This window comes from Bemisia tabaci, chromosome 3 (genome assembly GCF_918797505.1).
Source record: "Bemisia tabaci chromosome 3, PGI_BMITA_v3".
Lineage (NCBI taxonomy): Eukaryota > Metazoa > Arthropoda > Insecta > Hemiptera > Aleyrodidae > Bemisia > Bemisia tabaci.
In genome coordinates, this window is record NC_092795.1 from 37937176 (window position 1) to 37958186 (window position 21011).

The following is a 21011-nucleotide window of genomic DNA, read 5'->3' on the forward strand; positions in this document are numbered from 1 at the left end:
CTCTTGAAAACATTGACAAGAAAAAATACTCTTGATTCAATCGGATTTTTGCTTGAATCAAGACGAAATCCGCTTAAATTAGGAGGCTTGGTTATTGATTTAAGTTAGATTCTGATTGAATCAAGAGTCATTTTTCTTGTCGATGTTTTTAAGAGTCTGGACTCTAGATCCAATTTGGTTTTTTTTCCAGTGTATGGAAACAGTCGCAATTATTGGTGATCCTCAGACGCTGAGTTCCCCCATGTCTTACGGTCTGTGGAGGCCTTGACATTTGAGGAGCTGTTTTTAATACGGCGTGGTCCTGTTAACAAGATGACGGAAGAGGGGCTGCCGAAGAAGATACTTGATTGGGTTTCTCCTCGGCAGAAACGAAGGGGACGCCCAGTGAAAGGGTGGCGACAAGGGGTTTTAGACGAAAAGAGGGAAGTGCCGACTCCCTGGAGGGCTTTGGGAGGATAGGGTGCTTTGGCGGCTGAGTGTCGTAGAGCGCCAAAGGGCGCTATGAAAGCGGTTTATATGTATGTATGTTTTTAACGCGGTTCCATGATAACTTTTGCACTTCAAAAAAGTATGAATCGGAACTCCTGCGAACTATGTGGTGGGCTACCGATAAACGATAAGGAGATCCATACTTTCAATAAAAAGTGACTTGTATTCCAAGTAGGATTTTTGATCAGTGCTCTCCAGGGCCCTACGACTAGATGTGACTAGCCTATCTTCCTCGGCTAATGGCGCTTTATCTCATTTGTGTGTGAGAAATGAGTTTTTAAAGAAAGCAGAGACGCAATACCTCAAGATCACCCCCGCTATTAAATGGATGGCGTCAGTCTATAATAGTTTACGTTTCCTCATAAAGTTCAAGTTATTCCCCGAATTTTTTATATTAATAAGCATTATGCGGCATTATCAAGGATAATCTCTAGGATTTGAACACTTTAGCTTCAAATCCCACCGGAACATGCCTATGACCTTCTTTTGCATTTGTGTCCCAGGAGAGGCATAAACGGCACACATTTTGTAACCCCTTAACACCCCTATGAGAGGGATTCAACCCTCTCTGAAAGTCGCGGCAATCTCAACAAAGCGCAGAACCGCATTTGACTACAATTCCGCCTTCACCTTCCACGCTTAATCTCGTACTCAAACATTCCTTCCCGAGTTCAAAATAACAATTACCACACCGACTTCTTTATTTGCCAAGCGTGTGGCGCGGAAGGCCGCAGGGATTTGCCAAATAACGGCGACTGCTCGCGCGGAAGTCCCTAAGATCGCAGAGCTCGGCGGAATATTCGGCAGCGCTGCTTGGAAGTTTTTCCGGATTCCACGCTCCATTATAAATCCGTATATCCGTATGTTTACGCCGACCATAGTCATTATCATGTGCGAATGTCGGAGCGGGATATTTTCGACCCGCGGCGCGGCGCGGCGGCGGAACAGCTGAGCAAATGCGGGTGAGCCGGGTGCCAGATCGGGAGATTCCCCATTGTTCGCCCGTGAGTCGATAGAAAGTGGGTGAATTTCGGATTGCGATCGGCCAACGAGCACGGTGAGTCATCGGCTGTGGAATTTCGATCCCGCGATTGTTTCCGACGCGCAAATGCGAGCCGCGGAAGCGCTCGGCAAAACCGTCAAAAACAGGAATAAAACATCAACAACATGCGGAACTTTCCGCATGAGGCCGTATGGCCTACTCAAAATTTAAATATTGATATAACCAAAATAAAATGACTGCCAAAACGAACACTGAAAAAAAAACACATTGGATCTAGAGTCCAGACTCTTAAAAACATCAACAAGAAAAAGTACTCTTAGTTCAATCAGAATCTAGCTTAAATCAGGAACCAAGCCTCTTAATTAAAGCGGATTTCGTTTTGATTCAAGCAAAAATCCGATTGAATCAAGAGTATTTTTTCTTGTCAATGTTTTCAAGAGTCTGGACTCTAGATCCAATGTGTTTTTTTTCCAGTGAATGACTGTGCAGAGGAGGAATCCTTTAGGGAAGCTCGAGATTCTTTCCGTAGTAAAAGTGAATCAGCCTGATTTCAGGCTATATTTAACCTTAACTACCCTGAGTCAACCACCCCTGACTATCCTGAGTCAGACTTATTCGAGCTGACATCGGTCTGACATCAGCCTTAATCAGTCTGACTCAGGGTAGTTTATGAAACATAGCCTGACGTCAGGCTGACTCACTTTTTTCAGGTACAGATTCTGTCACTTAGATAAACTGATTAGTCACAAGTTGGTGATCATAGGTTTTTCTGTGTAATTTGATCATGGTTCCTTCACCTGCATTGATGCCAAGGGAAGAAATGCATGAGCATGAGAACAAAGCTTGTGCTTAATGAAATAGAGACTCGTTTTCTATAAAATTGAGAAATTGATCAAATGTGTACCTTTCGATTGAAATAGTTAGAAGGGAAAGCTAATTAAAAAACTGAATGAATAACAAGGAAACAGGAGGTCATAAAAATGCGTATGAGACCAGAATACTTATGGTCGATCGGGATTCGCTTATCCGCGGACACCTAATATGCACCTGCTACAGTTTAAAATGTCGGAGAAAATGTACCTGAAAATTTCCAAGTTAACGATTCATTTGAAGTGCAATAAACTCGTATGAGCTAATTTAGGGAAAAAATCATTCTCGAACAACGGAAAAGTTTAAACCGATGTGTTGTTATTTAGGTACCCACAATACTGATAAAATTTACTATAGATCAAAAATATTCAATAAGGGCAACAAAGTTATACAAATTTACTGTCTCTAGAGGGTCATTTAAAAATCTTAGCAGGGTACATTTAATGGTTCCTGTCAAGTCTAAAAAAAAAACAGCTGAATAGGGAAATCATGCTATATGCACTGGAAAAAAAAAAACACATTGGATCTAGAATCCAGACTCTTAAAAACATCGACAAGAAATAGTACTCTTAATTCAATCAGAATCTAGCTTAAATCAAGAACCAAGCCTCTTAATTTAAGCGGATTTCATTTTGATTCAAGCAAAAATCCGATTGAATCAAGAGTATTTTTTCTTGTCAATGTTTTGAAGAGTCTGGACTCTAGACCAATGTGTTTTTTTCCAGTGTGTGAAAATAAAATTTTAAAAAACGCCAAATCTAATTTATCTATTTATTGATCAGATAACGCTAACGTCCGGTAATCCGGCAACGTCACAAAGGTGACGCAATATCGATCGGCGCATCGCGGTCTGGATTCCGAGCCGTGATGACGTCACTCACACTCGCGGGGCCGATGCCCCGCGAAAAATACCTGTTCCGATCCCCATGTTTGCTGATCGCCCGGCCATTAGCCTGTCACGCCGAGAAAGACGCTTCATTATCCCTACTGTGAACCCTCATACCCCTAAAATTATTCAGCTAAACTATCCTGAACAGTTTGTCGGGTTTTTCGGTTTTTTCCGAACAAAATTTACCTACACTTTGCGGATTTTTTCCTTGTAGATATATTCCTTCCTTTTAACTATTTTCTCTGAGAAAATAAAATAAATAAAAAACAGCGATGCTTCTCAAACCCTCTTTCTCCCAGTGAGTAGTTAGCTTGCGGAGAACAATGTATGATAGCTTAGCCAATAAATTTGGACTCAATCAAACATTGTAACAACGAATTTTGGCACATTCTGATTTTTACGACCTTTCTTGGAACTCAGAAAGTGAAATTAGTATTTTGTATTCTCATATTAGAGAGAGTAATAGAGGTTTTTACTTTAAAACATCATGTATAAGACAGTAAATAATCTTCAGGCTAAGGGTCACAGGCCTCGTGTCCGGGGGGAAAGCGACGCGACGTCGCGTCGAGCTCTCAACTCGCAGTCTGAGGCTGAACACTGGAAAATCCGAAACGCCTTCATTTCTTACTGCTTGCAACACGGACATCCATAAAGCACGAATAGATGTATCAAGGCGTTGTCATCAATACCTAATCGCGCGCGGATCTCTAAGTTGCTGAATTGACTGAATCGGTTAATGGGCAGTGATATTTTTTCTCTTTTCTTACTTTTCCCTCCTCTTTTGTGCAGTATTACTTTTGCCTCTTCGATTCTTACATTAAAAATACTACACCAAAAATGATAAAAATTTCTTGAGTATACAGGTTTTTTTTCCAAAAATACAAAGATGTTGACCAAGTTCCAGTTGAAAATTAATGTACCTACTGGATTCTTCTGATTATGTCTCTAATTAATTTTTCCAATACTATTTCGCAAAAAGCTTTAACTCCCTAGTAGAAATTGATTTTTAGATTTTGTTAGTATTTTCCCTTTACCGTACTACAATTCTGTGTGTTGCAAAAATATATTTTTCATTCCCCTTTATCAAAGTTTTATACTTGATGAAAAAAATTGTTGGGTTCTTCTAGGCTCATCTTAAATTTTTGAAAGAGTCAACTCTTATTGAGTCTCGTGAGTGTACTCGCGTGCTGACCTATTCCCCAGTGTGAAAAAGAATTGATTGCCGTATTCATGGGCATTGGATCCTCATTTTTGAAGTTTTACTGAATGGGGTGTTTATCACAGCGGAACAGACGGACGGCCTCGATCACTGGAGAAAATGAGGTATTGAATTGGAAACTTTTGGCCAAGTCTTATTGACACAGTGCTGCACATTCACACAGAGTTAACTCGGTTTTCATAATGTTGGGTTAGCGGAGGAATGAAACACACTTAACAGCTTATAAATTGGAAGTTCTTAAAAAAAATTTTCAATGCATTTTCCAGCACAATGATTCTTCAGATCATCAGGTATGAGGATGAAAAAGTTTAGGGAGGGAGTAAAGACGGTCAGAAAATGTATAGCATTTTCAGGAGACTTTTAAGTCTCTGCATCGAAAAACAAACCAATTTTTTCGAGTTTGACGGGATATGTGAATTTTATAAAAGTTTCATTGAGACAATCAAAACATTTTAAAACACCATGGAATTTCAGTTTCCTGAAAAAACATGTGGAAAATGCCAATTGGTTTGAAAAGCATCTGGTCAAGTTTCAAAGACACAAATTACGTAAAAAATGAAAAAGACTCTTCAGAGATCATGCTAAACGCTAGAATTTCATACCTGTTTCTGGAGACAAATCTTTAAAAAATCTCTAAGCTTCACATCTCACCGGCAAAGGCAAAATTTATTCCGAGGATTACTACTATTATCCGCCTAATCATTTTTTATTCTAGCGACTTGCCCATCATTCTCTTGACTGATGAATGTGGGATTGAAAAGTTTGTAGAGCAAGTTGATAAAACTGGGTCCTACGCGTTAGACGGTGGAAATAATAGGGACGGTGATCAAACTTGCGCGAAGTTTGAAGAATGTATACGACAAATGATTACAGTCCACCTGTTTTTTCCCCACATCCAAAGATGCGCTTTCGCGACTTGGACATTGAATTTGACACGTCTAAGTCAGTGGCGACGCGTGAATGATCGACTATTGACTTTCCCCATGAAGCTATGGTACAGAATCTATCATAGCACGCACACACTGTTTATGGATCCTTTTTCATGGGTTTAAGTGGCACATCAATCGACATATCGCAAAGCACACCACGCCACTGGTGTGAATGGAATTGAATGAGTATTCCAGAGTACCAATAGTTCACTTCTTAAACTCACTGGTCGTTGAGTAAGTACCTTTTTTGGTGTAATTTGATCACTTCATTCATCACCCTGCATTGGGAGAAAAAGTTTGATGATCTTTGGAAAGTGATATACGTGTGAAGTTCAAAAAATATGTTGTCTCTAAAGCTATTTTCCTGGGTTTACGAATGGCGGTGAAAGTGTTCAATGAATGATTTAGTGATGTTAAAATAGTAGAAATTGGGAGTCGGGGCTTACCTCTCTAGTGCGAATGACGTCTATGCCGAGGCTTTTCATCAGTCTTAAGATTTGCTCGTTGGGCTCAGTTTTTGAGTCGGTGCCGGCGCTCGGAAGAAGTCGCGGCGCCTCCTCCATCATCCATCGATGCCTCTTGATCTGCTCGATCGAGAACCGCTTCGACGGATCTAGCACCAACATCTTCCGGATCAGAGACTCACAATCTGAAACAGAAAAATCCACAGTCTTAATCTATTGTCTTACCTACTCAACATTGCAATAATTAACTTCAAAAATGGACACGCTAAGGGACTGAAACAACTTTAAGGTTAATCTTCAGCTGTAATTCCGAAAAAATCCACCACGTCGCGCTGCTAAAATCCGACTCCGAAATCAGTGATTATTTAAATATCACAATAGGTATCTTAAATTCTAAGACTCATAAGTTCTAGCAGCATACGTCTGGAATCCTTAGAAACAAACGCGAGCTTTGAAAGTCTAATAATAAAAGCTGTAAATTGATCCCAGTTTCTCTTACGGGATATCTGTAAGTGCGAGAGAGACAGCTCACGGTGGGAGAGAGATATCTGCCAACTGCTGAGAGCGATCAAGCGCGATTGGTTGCATCAAGGTCATCATGCTTAACTCTACTTTTTTCTGGGATCAAATTGCAGAGCTTCAGAAATGACTTTTCACGTTGTTTTTAGGGTCAATAGGAAGAAGAATGTTATGGCTAGAACTTACAAGTCTTCGATTTAAACAGAAATTCCTTCAACTTTTATAAAAGCTCAAGGACTCACGTGGAGCTGTGCGGACTCTAAAACACAGCGGTGGCGCCCCCTGCGCGGAGAAATTTCTTACTTCACGCAGCTGTAGATAAACCGTAAACGTAGCAGTGCCTGCTGAGCAGCTGGCTGTGACAGTGTGACGCACACTGAGAAAAAATTATGGTTATAATTACCACATTATAGTGAAGTTCAATATGAATCTTAATCAGTAGTTGCCATTACCAATAATAGAGATATTTTTACCATTAAATGGTACTTTTACTACCGCACTCTTTTAAAATTACGATTGCTCCAATAAAAAAATCACTATTATTGGTAACGGCCGATACTAATTAAGAATGCCTGTTGAACACCACTAATATGGTGATTATAACCATAGTTTTTTCTCAGTGCACTTACAAAGTTCGGATCAGAATTGTTGCGAAAAATCAAAAGCTCCGCTTTTTCCAGTTCTCAATTTGCTAAATTTGCATTTCATTTGCGAACATATTTGACGTTTGAATTATGTTGGGCACCGTGTAGTTCGTTGCCTCGTAAGATATTAATGAGGTTAAGCGCGAGGGCAGGCCCTTTTTAAGAATGAATCCGCGGGCTGTCTTTATGAATGAAACGAATTTACGCACGCAGGCTTACGTTGTCAATGCATAAGTTATCCTCTGAATTTATCAATAGAGACCCGAGTGTAAAAGTGGATTTTCATCTGAGATCCGGCATCGTTGATTCGACTCGCGTGCGATACGTCACGGCCATTCACGGACCGCAGTTAATTGGGATTTGGTAAGAGGTGTCCGTACCTCTGAGCACAACAATCGATGGCCGGAGCTGCGGACTGATTATTGAAATTATATATTGATGGAATATTGATGGACAAAGCAACAGACAAAGAAGACATAGAGAGTAAGGAGCGATCCTATTGCGGTTGAAATGGGTGGTTCTCATACACAAAGGGAGAAAATTATATAGACTAACTGTTGGATCTCTCGTGGTTGCCATTAGTTAGTCTATTACCTACCTCCTTTGTCCAGTGCAACCACCCGCTTCCACCAATAGGATAAGTCCATATCTCTTTTGTCTCCTTTGTCTAAAGTTTTGTCTATTAATTTCAATAATCGGCCCGCTGGATGGCCCTCCACCCCAGGTACAAATTTTTAGAGCTTAAAACACAAAATATTTTTAAAAAAAACCGGTAAATTTTGGGTTATAGGTGCTTTAAGCTAACCTCCAGTGACCCCACTTGTTGATATTGGCACGAGAAATCATTTTGGAGCCCTGCAATCAGGTATAAAAAAATGACTCATCGGCGAAATGAACATCGCTAATGATCATTCCTAAACCCCCCCCCCCCCCATGAGCCCACCCTGAAGCAATCGGAGACAGTGGCGCGGCGTGGCGTGAATAGCGATTTATCGATTTTTATGCATTTAAACGTATGGGAAAGGATCGATAGACAGGGTGTTCGCAGCGAACACCTTAATAATCGATTCTTTACCATAAGTTTAAATGGCATACCAATCGATACATCGCATTTCACGCCACGCCACTGATCGGAGAAACATCGTGGCACCGTTTGACATCCGAGACAAACGGACGCCACCACTCATTAAAAGCTCTCATTACTTGGATCCGCGGTACCTCGGACGTAAGAAATCCCACTGTTTACCCTCTCGATGACGTCTGCACTCGCTAGCTGTCAATACTGTCACCGTATCTGCCACATGGTCGTAATAAAATGTTTGGCGCCTTGGCGTCGAATCGCGACGGAGAAGGCTTTAATACGAAAGTGAAAAGACTTTTTTTCTTTTAAGGACGCTTGGTTTGAAAAATAAATACACAAAAGAATTCAAAAGTCCTACAACATTGCATTTTACGGAGGCTAAGGCTTTAATAATAAAATATAGCAACACTAGAAAAAAAAAAAAAAAACACATTGGATCTAGAGTCCAGACTCTTAAAAACATCGACAAGAAAAAAATACTCTTGATTCAATCGGATTTTTGCTTAAATCAAGAACCCAGCCTCTTAATTTGAGCGGATTTCCTTTTGATCTAAGCTTAAATCTGATTGAATCAAGAGTTTTTTTTCTTGTCAATGTTTTCAAGAGTCTGGACTCTAGATCCAATGTGTTTTTTTCCCAATGAACGTTTTTTTTTCTTTCTCTTTTTGAAGGGACGCTTAGTTTGAAAAATGAATGCACAAAATAATTCAAAAGTCCTCTAACATTGCATTGAGGGAGGTATACATAAATGAAGTTTTGTTAACTTTCACAGTACATTATGCAAACTTGATTATATAACTAGTAAAAAGACTTTCTTCGTTCTTTTGTGTTTTGTCACTTTATTAAGTGTGATTCACACGCGTTTTCGGCCCTGATTAATGATTCCGAACTTAAACCAGACAATAATTATCATTTCCGACCTTTCAGACCATCATCATGTCGAAATTGTATACGTGATCGTGAAACGTAAACTTGGGGGGGGGGGGGGCATCGATATAATACGTAATTCTGGAAAACGGATTTTTCTACTTCCCTTAAAATATCAAAAGAAAAGGCTTCCGGGAAAATCCAATTCTCTTCAAAAGACTGCATCGCGTATTGTCGCCGATATTTGCATTAATTAAGCATGAGAATGTACCATTTGTCACAGCTCCAACATTTTGTATGCTTCTGCTCTTTAATTAGTTCTATTTTAAATACCACCATTATTTCATTCGAAAAATACACGCGAATTGTGCAGCACAGATAAGCTGTTAGCCTTCCGGGTTGTTGCAGTTTATCAACGCTTTATCGATACGTTTTCAAAAAGTTACTTATAAGAGAAGGGGTTTTTTGGAGGATGACATGCAGCGCTATTCACGAGATAAGGCGGTTAGAATTTAAATATTCGCCTCTATTTGTCAACGATGGATATTGCAGGTGGGCGACTGAGCTTTAAACGTTACGTGAAAGTAACACCCCTTCTCTCGCCCCTTCCCCTTTTAACGCCACCCATCCCATGCCCTCCCCAATCTCCCCGTGCCTCTCAAGGAAGATGTGCACGTATGTGCCGGAACGGATACAGCTGAAATTAATTTGATAACGATCGAGGCTGGCCTTCGTCAAAGACCAATATTTGAACAGACGGACAAAATAGCAACTAAAATAGAAGCCCCGTCGGCGAGGGTAGGGGATGGGGCGGAGATTAGTTATAGCCAAAGATTTTGAGCTTTCGTGTTGTGTTTTCTTTTCTTTTTTCGCGCCGCGTATTGACGTACCTGTGTTTGCGTCAAACCACCAAAATAAATCCTTTTGTCCCAGTTCTTAATTGGCGTTGATGAGTGCCTGGTTGCCTCCGTCAAGAGGCAACTTTTTAGCCCGGAGACACATTTTCACCCAATAGGTATCGATAAGGCGCAGAAGTCTATTTCTGAGGCGCAAACAACGTTAAAGGTGGATTAGTTAAAAAAAATTCAATTTTTCATAGTCTCTGCGAGGGCTATGTATCAAAATCGTGAGCCTCAGTATATTTATTTAATTGATGATTGATCTCCTTGCTTGTGGTGTAAATTATTAACTCATGTCGGAATCACGAACGCCTCTCCCGTAATTATACCCGGGCCAGGTTTCAATAGAACAGTATTGAAACTCAATTAAATCTTGAGGTTAACATGCACGAGTGCTCCGCAAAATTGCGAGTCATTTAGTTTTACACGAATCACAACTTTTAAGTAAAGTTGATGATTCGCAAAACCAGTGGCATTTAATTTGTCGCTTCTCAGGCGAAAGAGCGTCACTATATTTCAACGCTTTGCGATTTCCACTTTCAAATTGTACTTGACAAGGTTACTGCCGGACGTTTCTAATTGCAAATTTCACCGATCGTTCTTCTAATATTCCTAAGAACCAGCAAAATTTTGGCCGAAAACTGCATAGTCATACTCTGATTTAAAAAAATGGGTTCGGGTAAATTAGCGGTCTTGGAATGTAGTTAATCATTGCGCCTGAGGAACACTAAATTGAACATTTACCTGTCTAAGGCACCCCCAAAAAGGAAGAAATAGTTAGTTAGTTAGTTAGTATATTTTAAGACATTCAGCGTCACAGGCTATTAACGTCTTTACAGAGAATTTTGAAAATGGGAGTATATACGAAAATTTAGATTTTTGAATTAAGAGAGGTGGAGAGTTTCAGAATTTTGGTAGTAATATTGGGTTCATCGCATAAGCGTCAAGAGACTTCTACATAGATAAATACATTGAAGCCGCTCTTACAACGCTCTTCGGCGCTGTACGACACCCAGCATGCCAAAGTCCCCTATCCCCGAAAGCCCCTCAGGGATTTGGCAGTCTCTCAATTCCTCTAAAACCCCCTGTCGCCACCCTTTCACCGGGCGTTCCCTTCGTCTCCTCCCAGGAGGCACCCAATCAAGCATCTTCTTCGGCAGCGTTAAAGAGACTCGACCTCCACAAATATACACTATGTTTTGAATAAAATTTAGAAGTTACCAGATATTGGCAACATTGTACGGTTAGAGGCAAAATAGGGAATCAGACGAGGGAAACATTGAATCAGCGGAGAAATGGAAGTAAAATGGGAAATACATTCATATAAGAGAAGCCTTTGGACCTCCTCGGTGCCGCGGATGCAAGGCTGAGCGCTCCGTTTGCAATCACTTTTAATCACCGGGACGGAGCTCCGCCTGCCTGCCTGCCTCGGTCGGTAATGATCTAATTTATGAAAGGTAAAAGCTGGATAGACTAATTAATTAACTTCGAAAATCATCGAACTCGGATCGTACCTCCAGTCGCAGGGTTGCAATGTTATCGTTTCCGCCTGCGCCTGCAATTCATCAAGAGTTTAAATTGAGCTACCGCCGGAACTGAAATACATACCGTCAACAGAGCATGGTTGCTTAGGAGTACGCGGAAAACTTCCGGTCAATTACACGCCGAACAGCGCCACCAATAGATCTGAGAAATGATTCTGGAGACATAAACCAGGTGGAGTAACAAGATATCCTGCTAAGCACACTCGTTCTGCCGTGCTAGGGAAGAACAGCGTATGAGCCTTTAGACGTTGTCAGATTGCTTCGATAAAAAACAAATTTCCTGGGAAAATTTTGAATATTTTTCTTCAAAATTTTAGGATGGTTTTTTTTTTTTTTTTTTTTTTTTTTTTTTTTTTTTGCAAATTGATCTAAAATATCTGACAACTTCGAGGAAAAATATGAGTGACTTCTCTCAAAAATACACCTCACAACTTCCTTCACACTTACTTTAAGGAAAAGTATCCTTAAATTTACCGCCGAAAAGATTTCCTTATGAGTTAATAAAGAAAATGATGTTTTCTTGAAGAAAAAAAGATCCTTTTATAAAAAGGAAAGTCACTTACATCACGCAGAAACCCGTTTTTGTTCACCTAATTTATTCTTGATTCAAAATAAAATATTCGTGACGGCATACTCAAGAATGTTCCTTCATCTCTATTATCTCGACTTATTTTGCAAAGAAAGTTCCGTACTCTTAAAGGATGCCTGTCATTCTTATTGTTGGTTTGTTGAAGAGCCTTCAATTGCGTATAATACTGTACAACGCCTCTATTGTGAAATAGTGAAGCGCCGTGGCACGTGGCACGCTGCGGCGCGGCCAGCCAGCCAGCACAGAACGCGCATTGGTGCCTACAAACCTAAGGGATACCTCAAGCATTGCGCAATACGTGAAGTATCTGCTTAGGTTTGTAGGCGCCAGTGCGCGTTTCGTGCTGGCAGCACGTCGCATCATGCCGCTTTATGCTAGGGCCTATTATTTAAACTCACGGAGTCAGCGTTTTTCAACTCATGATTTTTATGTTTGCACACTCTGCGTGGATTACTTTAATTTAAATTGATAAAAAAAATATATGTGTGAAAGGAAAATTTAATGTGTGTTTTGTAAATATTAAGGCGTTTCCTTGTCGTATTTAATGATTTTCAAAGCACAGTAATTTTTTCTTTTATATTTTGTGCTTTTACTGTGCTGCAGCGTGGCGTGACCGCAACCAAACGCTCAAAATAGGACGTATTTGACTCTGAAAGATCGATGTACAAATGGGCTAAAACCGAAGATTGCGTGCTTTGCGGTTTTTTCCCTCTTTTGTTCATTTGTGCATAGTTTCTTTCGACACAACTACTGCTCATTGACTTTAATATCGATGCCATCGCTTGGAAAAGGTTTTACAAATATTTGCAACGTTTTAAAAATGTAAATGTTTTTAAAATAAAAGTAATATTCCGTTTTAAAAAAAAAAGTATTTATAAGGTTTATTTTTCATCGAAAATTTTAAGGATGGTAATAAAACCAAATATTCACCCATGAAAATTTAAAAAGATTGATCAAAAGAAGGAAATAACATTTCATTTAAAAAATGAGTTGCCACAATAACTCTTCCGTCTCTCTCAATTTTCTCATTTCATTATTGTCAATATAATTTTACATACGGACTAAAATATGACACTTGGACCAAGTCACTGTTGCTTATTTCACGCGTAGACGTAAAATAATGGACAAAACAAGTGTGTGGACAAAAAATCGTTGACGGAATGCCCTGAAACCGTGATAAAGGGACCAATAGACAAGGTCCGAATTTAAGCATTCGGATAAATGTTTCTTTTTCAAAATTTCACTATTAGAACACGACTAGGGGCTTATGGGGCTGCTTCGCAGCCCCTTATTTTTCCTGTACACTTTTCACTTTCACATGTTTTTTTTTTTTTATTTATTTTCATTTAATTTTCTGTTTTGTCTTTGAATCGGGTCTAATTATTTTTTTGAGAGAATAAATATAACAAATGTTTTCAAAATTTGTAATTTTATTTAGTAAACTTTAAACTATAATTTTGTTTTAATCTTCATACAAATTATTTTTTAGGTTTTACATTTGTTTTCAAACTAATTTTTAAAGAAGATCTTTTTTTTTTTTTTAAATACTTTGCTTTTTTTCGATTAAATTGTTGATTCTTCTTTTGCCATTTCTGTCCTGCTTTTCTTCCTATATTTCCTACAACTTTGCTTTCTTCTTTCCTCCTTTTATCTTTTCTTTTTTTGCTTCTTCTTTTTTTCTTCAGTAGCTGTTCCTTCTGGTTCTTCTTCTTTTTCTGCTCCTGTTTTAACTTCATCTAATTTTTCCGCTTTTTCTTCTTCGTTTTTTCCATGTTCAGTCTGCTTTCTGGTTCGGTAATAAACTTACCTATATATGGATCCTTGAACTTTAAAGCAATAAGGTCCATCAACCGGAATATCAATTCGATTTGCAGAGAAAGAGGCAAAAGCAACAGCACTATTATAATTTCTGATATGCTTTATGAATTTTGAGAATTATAAAAATAAATGATTTCAAATCGTATTTGTCCGAATATCGGTAAAGAAATTAAGCCATTTTGGCAGCAGTTATTAAAATGACCATTGGACATTTACCTGAAAATGGCGAGCATCACAATGATGACAAATTATATTCATTGAACCGACTGAAAATTTGGTAACAAAATTTTCATCAAAGTTCTGATCATCAATTTTATACTTCCGAAATGAAGAATGAAACTTTGATTTCTATACTAATAACAGAGTTAAGTTCTTGCTTCATAACGAACATGCGAAGAATTCTGGAAAACGCGACCACGTTTTGGAGGACGACCGCCTCGGTCATTGAAAATTCACTCATAACACTGTTAAATTTAAAATTAAAATTAGTAAAAAATATTATTATTTTAACAAAATCATAACTGAAAAGTTCAATTTTTAAATTAAAAAAAAAATAAATCAGAAGAAAAAGGATGAATGAAATGGAAATTAATAATAAACATATTTATACACATTGAAATGAAACAGCGTGAAAGAGAAAAAAAACTTGGAGGTTATTGACTTAATGAGGAAAAATTGGCAATAGAAAAAGATGGAACCAATCATGAAAAACCGCAAAAAAAAAAAAAAAAAAAAAAAAAACGCGGGAAAAGAAAAATGTAAGTTGATGGCAGTTGAGTGTTGAAGTAACCTCACTTAATGATGATTGTTGAATGAAAACAGCTGATAAAAAGACATCAAACAGTAAAGTAAGTGCGTAGCAACAAAACTTTTCCGAAAAACAAAAAACAAAAAACCCCACTTCCCCTCATCCCATTTATGAGTTTTTAGGGATTTTAAAAATCGGGACGAACCCCAGAAAATAATTTATAGTTTTCCGAAGCGTTTGAGAACAACACTTTCAAATTGAACAACGCCCTCGCAATTAGTACAGTGGTTGATTCACAATTTCATTCTATTTTTCAAATTAAATATTTAAGATTTGCGAAACGAAAATGACATATATATATATATATTGACTCTTAACAAAAGTAAACATGTCTATGACGCAGGCAGGCAGTGGTCAAATTAGGCATTTGGTTAAACGTCTGGGCAAATAGTTAAATATTCGTACTCAGACTGTAATTCTGATTATTTTGCTAACTGCAGACGACATAATTATTTGATCACATGGGAAAGAATTCTCAGTAAAAATTTGCTTCATCTAATAGATAAACGTAAGTTTATTCTAGTTCTTAAATGCAAATTTATCTCTAAATGCTTAAACCATTCACCGTAAAAATTTCGTGAAAAGCAGCATCTTTTGAGATTATAAACGAAAAAATAAATAATAAGCGAACATAGAACGGGTTGCAGAAAAAGTTTGCTCGTGCGTAAAAAAGCATCGTAAACTCATCGTATAAATGAATTTTCCCCCGGATGAAATATGTTTCCATTTAAGTCCAAAACTTAGTGATTTATTTCTCGTAATCATTAAAGCTGTGGTTGATCCTTCAGACTCATTTATATCGGGGTTTAATAATCATCAAGGTAACAACCTGACCCCTGATAAGTATCCTGTTTCAATGTTTGTCTATGACTATGACTACAACTACTGATCCTTCTCTATAAATTGTGTATGCATAAATTTTCCAATAAAATTAATTTATTTGAACTGACACGAGGGCAGGACCCGACGAGAAATTGCCAAATCCCAGCAACCGTGGTGCTGGCGCTGGGACCTATTAATGTTACGTGACGCATTGCTGAGGTTCAAGAGACCTGCCCTCCGTTGCGCGCGGGAGGGGGGCCGTAATTTTTCCGACGGCAATTAATTAAAGTGTTGGAATTTCGTTTCAATTTTGCGCGAAAATGTTTGCATTACTAATTATAGGTGCCGCGCGCGCGCATCCGTCGCCGCGGCACGAGTCGCGCGGAGTCGTCTGCCGACAAGCGTCGTTGCCAATATCAGGAAAAGCTCCTTGAATCATTTAAGAATTTCCTGATACAATGAAAGTGACGAGAAAATTTACAGGGCGGAGCTAATCGTTCCTAGGGATATTCTCGCTCCTGAGACATTCTCAATGAATTAAACATGTAATACAGGTCAAGTCAGGTTAGGTTTTTTTGGGCGGAGGGGGAGGAATGCATTCATTCTTCGAAAGAGGATTACCAAATTCTCCGTGGAATTTTCGTAGAATATATATATTTAAAATGGGTGGAAAAAATTTCACTGAAGTCATGCGTTGGTTGTTCTTTGCGCACGTAAATTCGTGAAGTTCCAGATGGAATGACGTGCCGTATTCTAGGTTCATAATAAAATTTGCATACCTAGGAAACAAACGATACTCGTATTGAAACGATTTCTTGATACTTTTTCAAACTTTTATAAATATTATTTATAATTATATACTCCTATATGTCTCACACCAAGCATTCAAAACCAAAAAAGTGACTGAAATATCAATCCTAACTCCTACTTTTCAAAATGTTTTAAGGTAGATGAAATCGAAAGAAAAAGTTTGTAAAGCTTGGATAAGATATTTTTAATATCGTAAGATATCCGATAATTCATGAAAAATCATATACCATTACTTTGCTTTTGATGCACAAAAAAACCCCTTTTGAAACAAATTAACCGATACGTTTAAACCGGACCCTTGATTTTCATCCCCTTTAACATCAACTAAAATAATTATGGTATGCTTCAATATAAGGGAGACACAGAGGGTTCTTCACTGCCAATAAAAATGTTCCAATGTTTGCCTCTATTTTTGGTCTATATTGGCGAAATGTTTGGTGCACTTACAACGCAGTCCGTTCTCTGCTCGTTCAGGGCGACTGTTACGTCACAGTTGCGTCATAGAAAATCTAAACTTAGCTGACAGTTGACTATCTGTCTTTTTGGATTATTAATACCAGTCGCGAAATCGCACGGATTCGCCCTCAGTTGAGCGCCCCCATCCCCTCCCCTTCCCCACTCCCACTCACCCATCGCCACCCACAAAACCGACCGAGTCTCAAGTCTCCCAACTGAGCGAGGTTGGAGGTTGGTCATTTTCTCGAGAGAATTACCAAGGTATTTTCAAAGGAAAATCCCGATATAAAAAAAAATATATATATAAATAATTACGGTATCGTTTGGTGGCTATAATAAGGATTTCCCAAATTTCCTCCTTTAGCGATTGTACGTTTTCAAATCCCTCAAGGCTGCGCAAGAGGAAAAAATAATTGGCAATAATCGATAGTGTATTTTTACTTTCTCCCTCTCCTCAGGGACAGAAAGGAATCCTCTTATCACATAGCCCAGAGTGTATTGGAGACAGATGATTGCTGTCAGGGGAATAGTCGAGAACAAGAAGGAAGTCCGGTAGAATCGGATAGTTTTCTCGCTCAGGTTAGTGGTATAACTGGGATTTGACTCAGCCTGACAGGAAATATTGGCGAGTAATATTTTTAAGCATTCGTATTTATTGTTTGCAGTTTTTTTTCTTCGTGCCATAAAAGTAAAATTTTAAATTCAAATAATACTTTAAGCATTGTAAGTCGTGAAATGAATGATACCCTTGGATCAAATGTGTCTCATAGATCAATATTGTTCCCTCTTTCATGAGTCTTTCTTGAGCAATTTTCCTGCATAGGTTTTGATAATGTTATAAAGTTTGCCTTTATGCTGTTATTAACAAGTTCATTTTAAAAAGGCCCTCTTATTTTCATGTTGAATAGTAGATGTAAATCTTAATCAATTGATTTCGGGTATATCTTGTGATTAGGAGGGAAAAATATGTAGATATACATTTCGGTACATTCCAAGAGGAGAAATGATCCAGCCCAACACCACGAGCAATGCACGACATGTAAAAAATTGCTATTTGGGGGGAAGGGGAGAAGATTTCACTGGGCTACGTATAGAATAGAGAATCAATGAAAATAGGAATGAGATAATTCTGCTCAGCATTAATTAACTTATGAGCGAGAATCCAGGCTTGCAATACAAGAGAAAGGCGGATCCATCAACCAGAAAAATCTCAACTGTAATACTTATGCGATCCTTGATATCCTTTCCTTCAGTGAGAAATTCTCTGCAAATGCGATTTCAGACTTCAGAGTTTAATAAAACACATCCCCTGCTCATTAATATGCGTATTTTAAACGCGCTCCTCTTGTGAGCGTGCACGACTTTCAAACTCAAAATTTTAGGGTTCCACAAAAAGTGAAAACTCCCAACTTGAGATTAGAGGAAAAGCGGAGAGTTGGTGATGATGTCTGAAGGCGCAACCTTTATCCGGAGACCCCTCTCAAAATGCTCTGCTCTGTTTGAACACTCCTCTGCTTGGCCTTTACCATGCCACCGTGTCACCCCGCCTTCCACTCGACCAGCGAAACATGATTAATAAATCTCGCTGACACCGTAACAATGTACACTGTATGTGGCCGCCATCCACCATCGCCACTGTGCTGCCGTGCTAAGGAATAACGCCGTATGAGCATTCGAATGTTGCCAAATTGCTTCTTGGAAAATATTTATTTTTGAAGAGACTTATGAATATTTTTCATTGAAATTTTCAGACAGTTTAGACCAAATTACGAGCAACGTTTTCTGAAAATTCGGAAGAAAATTATTCATGAATTTTCCAGAAAATTCATGATTTTTCGAAGGAAATTTGGCAATGCCTGAAGGCTCTTCCAGCGTTCTTCCCTAGCGCGGCAGTGTGGCCTTCCGGTCCGGGAATCTCAGTAAACTTTGTCACACTTCCCAACAAAATCAATGGGGGTGATATCACCCAATTTTGAAGATTTACAGCTCATATAATTTTTTGCGTGCAACCTTCATGAGTTTAAGAGTGATTAATATCATAATTTATTATTTATAGAGAATACACATGCAAAAAATCTGGAAATCGATACATTGATCAATTAATAATACACTGGAAGAAGTCACTTGATTCAAGCAGAAACACTCTTGGATTGAACGTCGAGAGGATTTTTTCATGAAAAGCTGATTATTTAGAACAAGCCGGTTTCTTTTTATAATTAAGGTACTATTTTTATATTACTTAGCATTATTCCTTTGGATTAAAGACGGTTGCAATCCTATTTTTTCATGTTGTTCCTTTTCTTTCCTTTCTTCACTAAAATCCTATTTTTTAAAGAAGTATATTTGATTGTATCTAAACCGCATTGTGGATTTCTTTGCAATCCATCATTGAGAAAATATTATGCTCTGAACATAAAAGAAAAACATTGAATATACTTAAGACAACTTTGGGTGTACTCGAGTGTTAGTTTGTATCAAATAAGCCCTCTGTTTAAAAATAAAAGCTACAGTTGAATTCATTTAACGTGGAGTCGCTTTTATTAAATATACCTAATTATGGTTAGGTTAGGTTTCCTATGACAATAGTATCTCTCTCCATACGCTGAGTTCTAATGGAATTTCGCTGTTTCGAATCATTCGATTTGACCTGACGCGACAAACATGGTGGTCGTAGCTCCCACGTGCGAGATTTGAGGGGTGTTTCCCGGAAAATTTACATAGAACACGAGCCCATTTGAGGATTAAATCCGTGGGCGAAGAGACGACGGAGAGAGTTGGGACTACCCGGAAATCGGTTGATTCAACATCACGGAATTTTGCGAAAATTTTTGCAAAAAAGACTAAAGAAGTGACCCAGGTGTACTATGGGTGGCGAAATTCTGATTTCGCTTCAAAGTGTCTAACTTAGGCTCGTGGTTCAGGCTTCTTTGAGATTTCGGAATTTTTCCATTTTCATATTCTTAATTAATTTATGGACTGCATGTAGAGTTTGGTGCCAGTATGAATGTCGCAGGCACCTAGCAATCTATGGCATTCGCAGTAGATTAATGACTGTTTCGATAAAAAGCGGCGTAATGTGCATTGGCATAATAGTAGTTTGATGCGTAAAAGGCCTTCCAAAGAATGATCACGGTTAGAAGCGCGCCTTCATTTTTTGTGATGCCCTATACGCTTTGTCACGGAGTTAATTTAGTTGCCTGTCCGATCCAGACCCAACTAAGGTCACAGATTTCAGTTTACGCTCTCCTAATTATGCCTGTTAACTTCCTGGTTTCACGGAGAAACACAATGGTGCCCCTGGTTTTCTCTGAAATCAACTCCCAAGCTCAAAAAAAGCTCTCAAGTTGAGGCCAAAATGGAGGGGATATCCCACCCTACCCTGAGAGTCCACCTCTACATCAAGACGAACTTTCCATGCAAAGATAGGGAGCAAATACATTAGCAGTGATGCCGTATTTTCAGTTTTAGAGTCCCCAAATAAAGTGGCAGCCCTGTCAATGTATTTGCTCCCTATCTTTGCATGGAGAGTTCATCTTGACGTAGAGGTGGACTCTCAGGGTAGCGTGGGATATCCCCTCCATTTGGGCCTCAACTTGAGAGCTCTTTTTGAGCTTGGGAATTGATCTCAGAGAAAACCAGTGGCATCGTCTTGTTTCTCGCGAACTTTTACATAAGAATCAACAGTCAAATGGCAAATTCCTCACACACGCCACATCTCCATTTTGCGATAAATTGAGGCGTGACGTGATCATTAAAATCGTGGCTCGCACTGAAAAAGAATTCTCGACGTTTTTACCAAGCTTCGTTTGTACCTTTACCATCTCACTTTTTTACCAATTATTGGTAATTTTACCAAGACAGACTGGTAAGCTTACCTAAATACCGGTATTTTTACTGTTTTTTTTTTTTTTCAAGTAAAAATACCGCTTTATTTGGTAATCAATTCCTGGTAACTTTGCCCTTTTATCTCGGTAATTCTACCACAGTCAATAAAAATAAATATTGGCGTTTTTACCAAGGTCCAGTAAAATTACCGAGAAAGTTCAATAATTTACCGAGATTTCTCGGTAAAATTGCCAATTCCATAAATGGTAATTTTACCAAGAAAAAACTGGGATCAAATAGAACCCTGAATTTTTGGTAATTTTACCTTTTTCTTAGTAAATACACCGAGATTTTTTTTTCAATGCGGTGGGCCTGCTCCGTCTGGCACCACGGCCGAGGAAAACATTCCCAGGCCGGAGACGCGGAGTACACCTGCACACGAGAGAATCGGAAGATTAATGCGGTA

The 21011-nt window shown here is 38.7% G+C and overlaps 1 protein-coding gene across 1 annotated transcript in view; it reads right to left on the bottom strand.

Moving 5' to 3' along the window:
* LOC109039763 (uncharacterized) overlaps positions 1 to 21011 on the bottom strand; it is a 102939-nt gene that overhangs the window by 9548 nt on the left and 72380 nt on the right. The window contains exon 7 of the mRNA XM_019055411.2: positions 5846 to 6048. Coding sequence (XP_018910956.2) covers positions 5846 to 6048 — 203 coding nt within the window. The remainder of the gene's footprint in view (positions 1 to 5845; positions 6049 to 21011) is intronic.